General features: G+C 52.0%; 6 protein-coding genes across 6 annotated transcripts; 3 read left to right on the top strand and 3 right to left on the bottom strand.

Annotated features, from left to right (window-relative positions):
• Positions 1–100: 100 nt before the first annotated feature.
• Positions 101–529, bottom strand: NUU61_004618 (uncharacterized protein; the record flags this gene model as incomplete). Its single annotated transcript, XM_056655200.1, has 2 exons — positions 101–410; positions 477–529. The coding sequence occupies 2 exons, from the start codon at positions 527–529 to the stop codon at positions 101–103; spliced, it is 363 nt and encodes a 120-aa protein (XP_056513227.1).
• A 982-nt stretch (positions 530–1511) lies between these two features.
• NUU61_004617 (uncharacterized protein) lies at positions 1512–3922 on the top strand (the record flags this gene model as incomplete). The annotated part of the gene is made up of 2 exons (XM_056655199.1): positions 1512–1800; positions 1872–3922. The coding sequence occupies 2 exons, from the start codon at positions 1512–1514 to the stop codon at positions 3920–3922; spliced, it is 2340 nt and encodes a 779-aa protein (XP_056513226.1).
• Positions 3923–4502: 580 nt separating this feature from the next.
• On the top strand, positions 4503–5318 carry NUU61_004616 (synaptobrevin family protein; the record flags this gene model as incomplete). Its single annotated transcript, XM_056655198.1, has 2 exons — positions 4503–4540; positions 4595–5318. The coding sequence occupies 2 exons, from the start codon at positions 4503–4505 to the stop codon at positions 5316–5318; spliced, it is 762 nt and encodes a 253-aa protein (XP_056513225.1).
• Positions 5319–6976: 1658 nt separating this feature from the next.
• NUU61_004615 (putative C2H2 finger domain protein) lies at positions 6977–10175 on the top strand (the record flags this gene model as incomplete). The annotated part of the gene is made up of 2 exons (XM_056655197.1): positions 6977–9785; positions 9883–10175. The coding sequence occupies 2 exons, from the start codon at positions 6977–6979 to the stop codon at positions 10173–10175; spliced, it is 3102 nt and encodes a 1033-aa protein (XP_056513224.1).
• Positions 10176–10571: 396 nt separating this feature from the next.
• NUU61_004614 (dolichyl-diphosphooligosaccharide--protein glycosyltransferase subunit 4) lies at positions 10572–10775 on the bottom strand (the record flags this gene model as incomplete). The annotated part of the gene is made up of 1 exon (XM_056655196.1): positions 10572–10775. One exon carries the CDS (start codon positions 10773–10775, stop codon positions 10572–10574), a length of 204 nt encoding a protein of 67 aa, XP_056513223.1.
• A 579-nt stretch (positions 10776–11354) lies between these two features.
• NUU61_004613 (Cytochrome P450 oxidoreductase) lies at positions 11355–11741 on the bottom strand (the record flags this gene model as incomplete). Its single annotated transcript, XM_056655195.1, has 1 exon — positions 11355–11741. The coding sequence occupies one exon, from the start codon at positions 11739–11741 to the stop codon at positions 11355–11357; it is 387 nt and encodes a 128-aa protein (XP_056513222.1).
• Positions 11742–12167: the final 426 nt, after the last annotated feature.

The following is a 12167-nucleotide window of genomic DNA, read 5'->3' as shown; positions in this document are numbered from 1 at the left end:
TATGAGGGTTTTTTTTTGTTCGAGTCTTTCTGTTGCGGATACCATATTGTGCATCTGTGGATAGCACATACATTGCCTTGTTCTTTTATTGATCCGAATTTCATGTATGGGGAGACTGTGGTCCAACCTCCATATACATTCCCCTTTGTATACACACGGCACTCCCGGCATACTCCTTCTGCAGTGGTCCTGTCACTTCTATACCGACCCCCGTGGCACCGAATATCCTTTCCGCGGTGGTCGGGCAGTCTTGTTCCCCCACATTCGTCTGTAACTTGTCACCTCCCCGGAATGCCTCCATCTCTTCATTGGACGCGACAAATGTACCTCTCTGGGGAGCCATGAGACGAAAGAGTAGCCACGCTCCCGCAATGACACCGGCGACACTGAGCATAGCAATGTTGCGGGATCTGCGCAGAAAATGGGCGTCAGGGTCCACGGGGGTATAGGAGTCGGGGCCCAGGAAACTGACTTACTTCATGGGTTTCCGGCCCGAGGGCACTGAGGATCCTCTGGTTACCACAGCCATGCTTAACTGGTATTCAGAAGAAGACTGAGCTCTTGGGCAAGGGGGATGGAGTCAATTTCCAGAGTCTAGGATCTCGGGCCATAAGTATGCGATGACCCGGACTACAGACCCGATTGGATGCAGTAGAACACTTAGGGCTGGGTCTGCATACGATGACGTCGCAAACTGGACATCGTCATGGGTAGCCACAGGAAATAAATCAATCACTCTTAAAGAAACAGAATAAATTCTTTAATAAGCTGAGTCCCTCTAACTATAGAACCAATATCGACCACTGCTCTCACTTTTCTCCGAATGACATTCGACCTTGTCTGACCACAACAGTATGCAGGTGATATCCACTATATTACGCAGTCTTTCTCTATGTGCCCAAGTATTGGTCCATGCTTGGCCCACATCCTACATCCTTATTCCAGGCATCAAGATCATCTCTGGCAGCTGAAGAGTAACACCAGCGCAATGGAAGATACTACCTCCCAGTAACTTACCTACCAGGTATTGTTTTTCGTACGGCTTGAATTTGGCGTTTCCACACTCCAAAGTCAGCCTTATAATCTAAATATTTTCTAGCAGTGATTGCCCTGGTTCATTCAAGCAGGACCCACTGGGGGGACCGCAGTGGGGTATCTGGTACCTGTGCCACCCTATTCTCATAGCTTCTTAGAGCAGGAGTCTTGGGTATCTGACAGGTTCCACTTGGAAACTGTGCCATCTACGCACTGTGCTCCGGCCATGTTGGATGTTGGAACCCACCCCCAATCACACCCCTCTGTCCAATTGATAATCACTGAGGCCATGGCAAATGGCCGTAAATTCCTCTCGACCCTGGGGGATCAAGCCGCAGCCAAGCCGCGCGCCGAACCTCGTTTGTCCAGGCATCCGCTTGAGCCGCATACACATGCGCGACTCAGCATGATTCCCATGCCTCGTTTTGATTATTTTCCCCTTCTTCATCAACCGCTCCATCTGAACCGGCATCAAGATGGATTTGAATCCTCCGAGCTCGGAGCCTCTGGATGAGCCACGGGCTCCAGTCAAGGACATGTCTTCCAGCCCCAAGACTACCCTCCTCCCCCTCCTTCTGTTGATGGATGGTGCGGACACGCTGGTGTACATCGATCCGGCTCCCACGACCTCTGGCGGCTCCAACTACCTTGGCCTGGGGAGAATCATTCCTCATCGGGTCCACAGTGAGAAGTTGCTGGCGACGGGCTCGGCCTCCTTCCAGCGGCTCTTCCTGCCGCGATACCAGACCCGGGTGCAAAAGCAGCGTGGCTGGGCTGAGAAGCTTCCGGATGGCATCAAATATGTCCTTGATCTGACTCCCCCACGCTGGATGAAGATGCGATCATCTTCTTGACCGAAGTGTCGTGTCCACTGCCCATTCGCACATGGGCGCTGCAGCAAAGCAAGTGGGAACTGCCGGAGTCATGTGTTGGAGGAGAGGACGAGTTGGAGGAAATGGAAAGCACGTCGATCTCCCCCGCGTCGTTCATTCTCCCGGACAACGAGGGTGGTCCCGAGGATGAAGCGCCTGAGGGTCAAGGAGAGAAATTTCACCAAGTCAAGTGGTCCGGCTTGCCGGTGGAATACTCCGCGTCTCGTCATCGCGAAGGCATCGAGCACATTCTTCATGTCCTGGAGGGGCTCAATCCCAAACTCGACACCCCGTGCAAGCTGTGGACATTCTTTGCGGTCGCAAAGATCCTCGATGTGGCTACGGTTCCAGCTGTCAGCGACCATATCCTTTCGTGGTTCTATGAGTCACACAACGCGCGGTTTATCGAAATCCATCCCGAAGTGGCCTATCGGGTGGCCTGTGGGATCAAAGCCAGCGCCTTATGTCGGGACGCCTTCGTGGGACTGGTTGGAGATGAAGCTCTTCTCTATCTTATCCGTACTGCGAATCTCACCACAGTCATTCCACGGGCAGAAGCCACTTGGAGTCGGATCCAGGACTTTCTGGATGATACCGAAGTGCAGCGAATCGAATACGCCAGCAAAAGCTTTGCCGACTACGTGGTCAGCCGCTTCTTGAATTTAGCTGGAGCAGAGATGGCCTGGCTTGCGCAAATCCCTGAGTTTGGGAAGCTCACTCAACACCTGCACGATTACCCTGAGGATAATGATATGGTGCTCCGGCTGATCAATACCCTAAAAGACCGCATCCGCCAGCGGATTTATGCAGCCTTGAATGATGTGAGAGACACCTGGCGAACCGAAAATGCCATTCAATCCAGCGGTAACGCGTGCGATCCGCACTACAGCAATCTCAAGCCCATGTTTGATAATCGGGATATCCTGCAACGGGTCATCGGAAGGAGGTTCTGGTTTCGAATGACAACTTCTAACTTAGACGCGAAGATATTTACTTTGGTGGACCCCAACCACAATTCGCTGGCGGAGGTCGGCAGTCCCCTTCTTGCCTTTAGGGGCCAGGAGAATGCAAAGATCCGACGTAATGTCCCATGTTCAGAAATCGACCGCCGAGTCCACGATTTCAACGCCTATGCCATCCTGAGAGCAAACTCGAACTCCAACATGCGCGATGCGCATCTTACCAGTGAAAATCGCCTTTGGAACCTGACCATCAATCCCCGCCGGCCGCCACCAACATCCGAAGTCAACCGTCAGGCCTTGGGCAGTGAGTCTATGGAAAATCGCAATGTTGGTGCATCTCCTTCATTCGGTGCTTCACCGCTGGAGACCTTCCCATCAAACCAGACGACCTCGTCGACTTCCCCTACTCCGTCGAACATTCCAGAAGTCACATTTAACCTGACGGCATTTTACATCGATGCGTCCTGGTATATCAATCGCCAAGCAAGGAAGATGGTGTTCCCGCGTGAACGTCACTCAATTCACCTGGACATCACGGATACTCTCACTGGTCTCACAGAGAATGAGTACCGCTTCCTGCCTCTGTGGGCCGGTGGCAATGACGACGGAACCGGGGGCGTCTTTACTGACCACAACATCCCGGCCATGGAGACCGATGGATTCTCGGCACCAGGTCCCTCCTTTCACACTGGCAGCGCTGCTTCCAACGACGACTCGTTCAGTGACATTAACCCGAGTGACTCCCAGAGCACCGTGCAGCGCGCATCCCACCACGCTACCTTGAGTCATGCCTCCGATGTTGTGTCCGTGGACTCAATGGACCTTAATTCAGATACCAGCCATGACCACCCGCATTATCAAAACACCTTTGAACACCCACGGGGTACCGATGTTGTCTCGATGTCCTCCGGTCTGTCCATCGATGAGAATGAAGAGATCGACGAGCAAAGCGACAGCGCCAGTACGGCGGTCATAGACTCGCCGACTGAGCTCACAGATATTCTGGATGAGGTCGACATGGAAAGCATGGATGACGATTTCGAGGAGCTTTGATGAAGATGTTGGGTTTGAGCTTGTCAATAAGCATCACTAAGGTTCTTGCACTCTTTTCTTCGGGAAAAATTGACTGCATCTACGGCTGTTTTGTGATTTAAAATGAGAAACGAAAATTAAAACAAGGAGATCATGATACAATGAGTTTCAGAAGCTTCCAGACAGTTGATTTTCTATCAAGGAGTTTGAAACCACATTTATCTTCCTCTTTCCACACCCAACAGCTTAGACCCATTACCAATACCCTACTATACAAGGTGCATAGTTTTTGATGTCTTAATGAATGCTAAATTTCGAAAATCCTGGTGAGAGCCCCAGTTTCTGGTTCAGAGCCATCGAGTAGATCGGCTACGTATAGATCCGCAGAGCAGAACACGTGATGCTAGATCCACCATGTCGCGAGGTTCAACCTTGGAACCTTCGCCAACCTGTCTCGCACTCAACATCTTGTATCGATTCGACAGGACTAGCTGAAGAGTCAGATCTTTCTGTTAGGTCTGATTTAAGTCTTCGTACCTTCCTTGCTCTTGCCACTCTTTGACCTGGCGACTTCAGCAAAGGTCGCTGACATCATATCACCATGGCCTCTTCCTCGAAGCCGCCGAGCTCCCTGCTCTAGTAAGAAATGCCCCAGATCGAGTCAATACCAGCTCTCTAACCTCAAATAACCAGCTCCTGCATTGCTCACCGCACCACCATCCTCGCCGAACACTCCTCTCCCGGCTCCTCGTCGACCTCGGCGTCATCGCTAGCCTCTATCATCCTCCCCAAGATCACACACGACAAATCTCAGAAGCTCACCTTCACACATGACCGGCTGTTTGTCCACTATATTGCAGACTCGCCTGCCGACGAAAATGGCAGTCGCACGGAGCCCAGCTCCCACGCACCCCTCAGCTTCGTCGTGGTCGCGACAGCCGAGCAGGGCCGCCGCATCCCGTTCGCCTATCTCCTTGAAATGAAACGAAACTTCCTCTCCTCCTATCCGCCCTCCAGCACCGAGTTTGCTTCACTCCCCGCCTATGGCTGCGCCGCCTTCAACGCTGAGCTGCGCTCCCTCCTGCAAACCTACAACACCGCTCCGCCTGCTGACTCGCTTGCCTCGGCACGACGTGAGATCGACAGCGTGCGCGATATCATGACCGAGAATATTGAGCGTGTCTTGGAGCGTGGCGAGCGTATCGATCTTCTGGTGGATAAGACCGACCGACTCGGCGGCAGTGCACACGACTTCCGTATTCGCAGTCGCGGCCTGCGTCGACGGATGTGGTGGAAGAATATTAAGCTGGTTGTTCTCTTGGTGGTTGTGGTGATCTTCCTCCTTTATCTGTTTATCGGCATGGGATGTGGTCTGCCCGCCTGGTCCCAGTGCGTCGGCCACAAGAGCCAGGCATAAGCCTCTTCCCCTGTCCCTCATAATGCCAATTGAACATTTCAGCGAGCGTCAATTTGACTTTTTTTTTTGCCCCTCTCTTTTGGGAGGACTTTATGGTTCTTGATTATGAGGCACGATGCGATAGGGCTTTTTGCTTTTTTTTGGTGCTTAATTTGCTGTTTCCTGGACTATTGTCCCTCGGCTGTACATTACGTCCAACCAATTTGCATGTTATCATATCCTCGATATCTCTAATGCGTCGAGCCATTCTACTATTCCATGGTCCTCAAATTCTTCGACGCCAGGCATTGTGTGCAACTTTGGAACATGTCCGCTTTCATGTGATGTCATTGCATGCGGGCAAGTATTAGACGTGTAAGAAATTCAATTCCTTGTTTTTTTTTTTTTTTTTTTTTTTTCTCGAGGTCGATGTGACTTGCTCCAGTGTCGAGGTAATCCATGGCATGGTGGGAAGCAAGCTAGTTTTCAAGTCTAGTCAGAACTATATATATCCATGACCAAACCCTACGTGCTTGGGTTGATTTGATGGCCCGCAATAGTTACAGCTTCTTTGGCTAGGAAACTTCTGAAATGTTGCTATCTCGGCAGAGCAGTGGTGAGTGTTGAGGCTGATATGATACAGAGCAGACAAGCATCACGTACGCTAAAATATAGATGAAAATTGGATATATTGCTAGCTTCAAGCGAGTAAAACACCATCCAACAGAGTCAAGTTACGCTCTACACTTTTTGTACAAGATATGTCCCTCACTATCAAACCCACATCCTCCGAGCCACAAGGCATCAGTGCAGGTCTGCAAGTGAGACAGAACCACCGCTGGTCGGTGACCAGTGCAAGGCAGAATCTGCAATTTCTTCTACGCCAGTCGTTTACCTCTTCAACCATGAAATCCGTCTTCAAAAGAGCGGGATTGACGAGGAGATAATGTGGCGAAACTCTCGAGGAGTCCAGTAGGAACTGCGGTGTCCAAGTCATGAGACACCGGGGAAGGGATCCCAAGATCGACACAGCCGATATTAAGCGGAACAGTTGTAAAAAGGTCTGTGTAGCGGAATTGCCGAGGAATGGCCTATATGTGCGGGTGAGGAAAGAGTCGGCACTACCAGTCCGCCTGGTCAAGCAAACCCTCAGGGGAACAGGGCAAGCTCGTCGCAATGAAGGTCCAGAAAAGGCCTCATTGTAGCGGACTGGAGCTGGTGGTTTTGGGAGCCGTCGAATACTCCAGCGAGGTCATTGCAACATGAACCCAACTTCAAAGAAACCCTTTTTAGTCGACATGGTCTTGCCGGGTCACGGTTCTTGGTAATCTGCTCAAGGATCTCGTCAGGTTAGTCGAGATTCAAAGTGTATTCCATGTCAGACATCTTGACAGGACATCCTTGGGGAGATCAAGGACATGGCCGTGTAGTTGAAGAAGAAAAACGCGAGAGATTCGTCTTTTCCTTTGGACCTTGGTGCGTCATGTGATTACCAACCATTGGGCTTTCTGATTGGCGGACGCGGGACTCTTCGCCTGGTCCCGACGCGTGAGGCGCAAAGAGCTGCGGCATGAATGTTAACGCTGCTTCTTCTTTCAAGGCTTGTCTCGCTGGCTCTCTCTATGGGCCCTGGCCTGCCTTTGGGGCTCCCTCCAATTCCTTGTCATGATCTAGCAATCATGACAAACCCTGACGTCGATAATCTGGATTGGTTGCAAGCATATCTGCCGAACCGAACCAGTAATGCTGCTCCTAGCTACAATGCCATGGAAAGCCGTGGGCCTCAGCCGCATCCAGCATTCAATGATGCAACACAGATTGCTCATGGTGCGCTGATGCGGTCTCAACAGAGTCATTATCCATACAACACGCCCTCATATCCTTCGGCCGAGACGAATCGTGGTTTGACCTCATCTCAATTTGGTCACAATTCACAAGGACAACATGATGGGCCCCAATACAGAGACAGCCAGAGACAGCAATATGTCAGACCGGCTGATATCAACCCTCCCACCTTTTATCAGCCTGATGTCTCCGGCCGGTCGTCTGCTTCCAGCTCGCCCTCAATTTCGACGCGACCATCTCAGCAGACCCCGCAGCCACAGACCCAAAGGTCCTATCACCCGGCAACTCAGCAAGTGGCATCACGCAGTTCGTACCAGAACCAGGCTCCTGTATCCCAGCCTGAATCTCGGCAAGCACAAACACCCCAACAATCAACAACCTGTCGACAACCGATCTCGCTGAGCACCTACCCGAGTCAGTACCAAAATCAGTCTCCTGCAGCCTCCTCCGAATCTCGCCAAGCGCAAAACCACCATCAGCTAGCAGGCAATCGGCAGGAGACCTCGCGCAGTCCATATCAGAGCCCGTACCAGAATCAGTCACCCGCACCCTCGGAGACCCCTCGAAGGTCTTCTACATCTCCTGCAGGTCATTCGAACAGAGGCAGCCCCTTTATAGCGCCGGGAAATACAAGACCGGTGACATCAGGCCAAAAATCCCACACGCCGGTCACCAACCCAGTGCCGTTGAAGAGCCCGCAGCAGAACCCGGCCAGTGCATCTACCCAACCTGCGCCTAAATTGGCAACGTCCACTTCGGTGTCAGACCAGCCAAGCTCATTTATGAGCTCGGAGACTTTTAATCCCATGGTCTCTCCTAGAGGTTTCAATACCTCTGCGAGCCGCAGTACCTTGGAACCCCGTTCACTCGTTGGAAAGGGGTCCGCAACTCCGGCCTCCGCACCTCTCGCCTCCAAAGTCTCGCAGGCTTCTCCTCAAGGCTCTTCTGCAACTACGAAACCCGCAATTGTTGCTGCAGCCACGCCCCCTACTTCGACGCAGGAACTGAACACCACCATGCCATCTACAGCTCCGGCATCGACTTCGGTTACAGTCCATTGCCATCAGGCCCCGTCGGGAATAACGCCCGTTTCTGCCACAACCACAAGCCCGTATTTCCCTGGGAAACCTCATTCACGGCCCGTGTCTACCGGCAAGCGCGGGCGGCCTCGAATATACCCGTCTCCGGAGCCTCGTGCGAAGCCACCGGGGCCTTCAAAAGCAACAACGTCATCCATCTCTACTGCTGCTTCCCAGCCGCCAACCGTTAGCTCGTCTCCTGCCTCTAATTCAGAACAACTGCGAAAATTGCCACCACCGGAAGGTTCGAATCTTGCTGGGTCTCGACTACCAGCCGCCCCTACCCCTCCCAGGACGATGAATGCAAGGCCTCAACACGTTTTGCACTCGTCTCAAGCCATGCCTCCGATTGGAACATCCGGGGCTGCGTCAGTCATTCAGAAGACGGGAACTCCCAGCTCCCAACCCGGCTCCATTCAACCTAATACCCATCCGAAGTTACCGCCTACATTCCCAGTCACGCAGCCTTCTTCTAAGCCGAGTCATGGGCAACCGCCTAACAAGGTCCGCCGCATACTCTCTCCCGGTGGCCCCACTACGCCTTTGTCTGAGCCTCCGAGCAAGATCGATCTGTCGCGATATCCAAACCCTGCTTCAAGCAGCCATGTCAAACTTCGGACCGATCTTTGTCAGATTCTAGACAAAAACGATGCAGCTCGGAAGGAAGAATATGACGCGACGACGATCGCTCGGGATGTGTTGATCAACGCGAATAGACACCCGACTGAGAAGCATCTGAATCATCATCTGGAGAAAGTGCGCAACAGCTTCTCGCTTGACTTGCGAGTGGACCTAGCCACTTTCCGTTGGGATCTAGTTGATGCCCCTAGGGATCGGGTTCATGTCCCTGCCAAGCCGGTAGGGTCACATGATCATGGAATGCGACCTGAGGCCGCTCAGTATTATAGCCCACTGGCCGCGTTGCCGTTCAAACCCCATTCATATCATTCTCGTCCAATTTCACCTTCGCCACTTCCACCCGTTCGATCCACCCCTGTTCCCTCTTCGAAGCCTCCTCAACCTCCTACCCAACCTCCTGCTCAACCACCTAAGTCGCATCCTCCCCCGCCTTCACCCAAGACCACACCGACACGGAAGCGACCGTTGCCTACTGAGGCAAGGCCAACGTCGGCCCAGGTTTCCCAGTCTCCTAGGACTCATGAGCTTTCTCAGCCACAGGTTGTGATTCCTCCGTCGCCAAACCCCATGCCTCCTAAGAAGAAGCCTGGTCGACCTCCTGGTCGGCCCGCCGGTCGCACTCCTGGTCGACCTAAGAAGGTTGAGGTTGCTATCACGAAGCAACCGCCTAAGCCTGCTAAGGAAGTTCCAAAATACCAGGTCTTCTCATGTCTCTGGGGTGGCTGTGCAGCAGAATTACACAACCTAGCGGCACTCCAAGGTCATATTTTGAAGGTTCATGTCCCTCATAACATGTATTGCGAGTGGAAAGAATGTGAACGTCCAGGCCCTATGACCGCTTCAAACCTGTGGGAGCATGTCCACAAGACACACATGGAGCCGGTGGCGTGGGAACTGGGGGATGGACCAGTGGTGCCTGGAATCGGTGAGCATACATGAATGACTAGCAGCTGGCAGTCATGCATTAAGGGTGATTTTTGTTTTCTGGATTATGCAGGTATCTAATGGGATCAATCCTCTAGCGGACAAGAAACTCCAGGGCCCGCCCTTCAGCCCGTCCTTCAGCCCTCTGACCAGTCACATTTCACGCAAGCCCGCTATGATTTTGCCAGCTGACCCCAGCATGATCAATGCATTCAGCCGGGTGCATGGTACTACTGTGATGGTCCACAAGGCTAAAGCTTTTGTCAATGGTGGATCACACTGGAAACAACAGACTGGGCCTGAGGTGGATCAGAGTGACCGGAAGTTGTCTACCCCATCTCGACAGTACAAGGCCGATGACAAAGATGTGGCATGTCTTACAGTCTATTGATGCATTTCTTGTCTTTTTGATACCCTTTGCTTTTCTGATTGTTATTCTTCAACCGAGAAATTGGCGTTCTGATCGGATTCGAGCATGGTGCATTATGACAGGAGCGAGTCCTCATTTTTCACCCTTTGCATTTGAGGGTCTACTGATTAATTTGATTGAGGCAATATGCAACCAACGCCTACCATTTATGTGTAAGGATAGCAGAAGAGAAAACCAGTTAAATTTCCCTTGGCATGGCCATGGCACCTTGTTCTTGCTGCATATTGATCTTTTCCTTGTAAACTGGTATTATACATTGCCCATCCAATAGCACCCGACTGTGGTATCATGTATTCTGTCGTGTCCTTCTGTCCTCCAAAGCTATTCTCCCTCGGCAACTCCCACGGAGCAGGTAATCTACCTCCCCTTTCCAGCAGCCGCGGCATGTTCCGTGGGTGCCGGAGAAGACCCAGCGACATTCTTGGAGGGTTTGACACCATCTGTAGATTCTGTCTCGTCATCACGGGCATTGACATCGAGGAAGTGGTAGAGGACGATCATCATCATGGCACAGGTGCCCAGGAAGATGGCGAGGCGGTAGAGGTCATTGTCGGAGATCATGGTGGAATGATGAAGAGAATCGGCTGAAGAGAAAGAAAGTGGACGCAGAGAATGGCGACAGAGACAAAGGCCGTGGATTCACAAGGCGATTATGTCGGTCGGAAGAGGCGCGCAGATGGCGTTGCGACGCTTTAGCGGATTGGAGAAGACACGTCGGTCAATGCTTCTCGAGTTTACACAATGGAGACGTGTGTGATTTGGTGTGAAATGTGCCAGGAAACGAGATTCCAGCTCCTTTTCTGGTTAAGATGTAGTTTGTAGAGAAGAGAGAGAGAGAAAGGTAGAGAGAGAAGTGATGGATGGAGTGAGGTGGCCGATCTGAGCGTCCACTGGTCCACCTGGCCCCTGCTCCCTATAAATGTATTTCCACATCGACACTCTCTTGCTATTTCAGCCATTTATACTATTAACTGGAGTCAATGACGGTCAATCCTGCCAAAAAAAAATGTAGCTTATGGCTTATAGCTATCAGCCCTCGATCACTGGCTCCTTCGTCTGATGTCGCAGACCAAGTCCCCCTGTTGCACGAACCACACATTCTTCGTCTCCCAATCCCTCTCGGGGTGGTGCAGCTCAATATCAAATTCGCGCAGCAGTTGTTGGACAACATTCTGCATCTCCATGAGCGAAATGTTCTTTCCGATACAAGTCCGCGATCCAGCCCCAAAGGCGAAGAAGCTTTTGCTCCATTTCCTTCAGCTCTTCCGGGGAGCTCTGAAGCCAGCGCTCAGGCACAAACGCGTCTGACTCAGGGAAAACTTGTGGGTCTCGATGGAGAACCCACGCATTGATGCAGACTACTGTCCCGGCGGGGATTTCTTTCCCACAGATGGACGCCCCGTCCGAGGGCACTTCGCGCTCGAGGATCAGTTCCACAGAAGGACGGAGTCGCATATCCGTTCGAAAGCAGGAGGAGCACGAGTGCTGTTGATAGGATATAGACCGCAGACATTGCGAGGGAGCCATGGAAGAGTATTTCATGCATCTTGAATCTGAGAAAAAGCACGGAAAGACTGTTGTTGGACAACATGGGTACCACTGGTATTTCGACTCGACTTATATACTCGCAGTTGACATTGATCGGTCCGATTGCTTCTCTGCCCAAACCACATCGGATCTCACTAGGGGAGTATCTAACAGCAATCAAATACAACTATCCCATAAGACAAAGGGGCCTCCAACATACACAGACTGCGGGGCTCTACCGTGCGGGATGACGAGTTGGCAAGGCCTCAATGGTCAGCAAGTTGATGCTAGATGCATCGGAATCCCTCGTTCTTCGGATCGGATCTCTCGCCCGGAAGCTGATGGCAAGAAAGTCTAGACTCAATGTGATAGTGATAGGGCTTGGAGGTTCGTGAGCCTTGAATCCGGTATTTTCCTTGGGAAGTG

This window comes from Penicillium alfredii (assembly GCF_028826965.1).
Source record: "Penicillium alfredii strain IBT 34128 chromosome Unknown utg000005l_segment0_segment0, whole genome shotgun sequence".
In the NCBI taxonomy this organism is placed as follows: domain Eukaryota; kingdom Fungi; phylum Ascomycota; class Eurotiomycetes; order Eurotiales; family Aspergillaceae; genus Penicillium; species Penicillium alfredii.
This window is presented reverse-complemented; position numbering and strand designations above follow the sequence as displayed.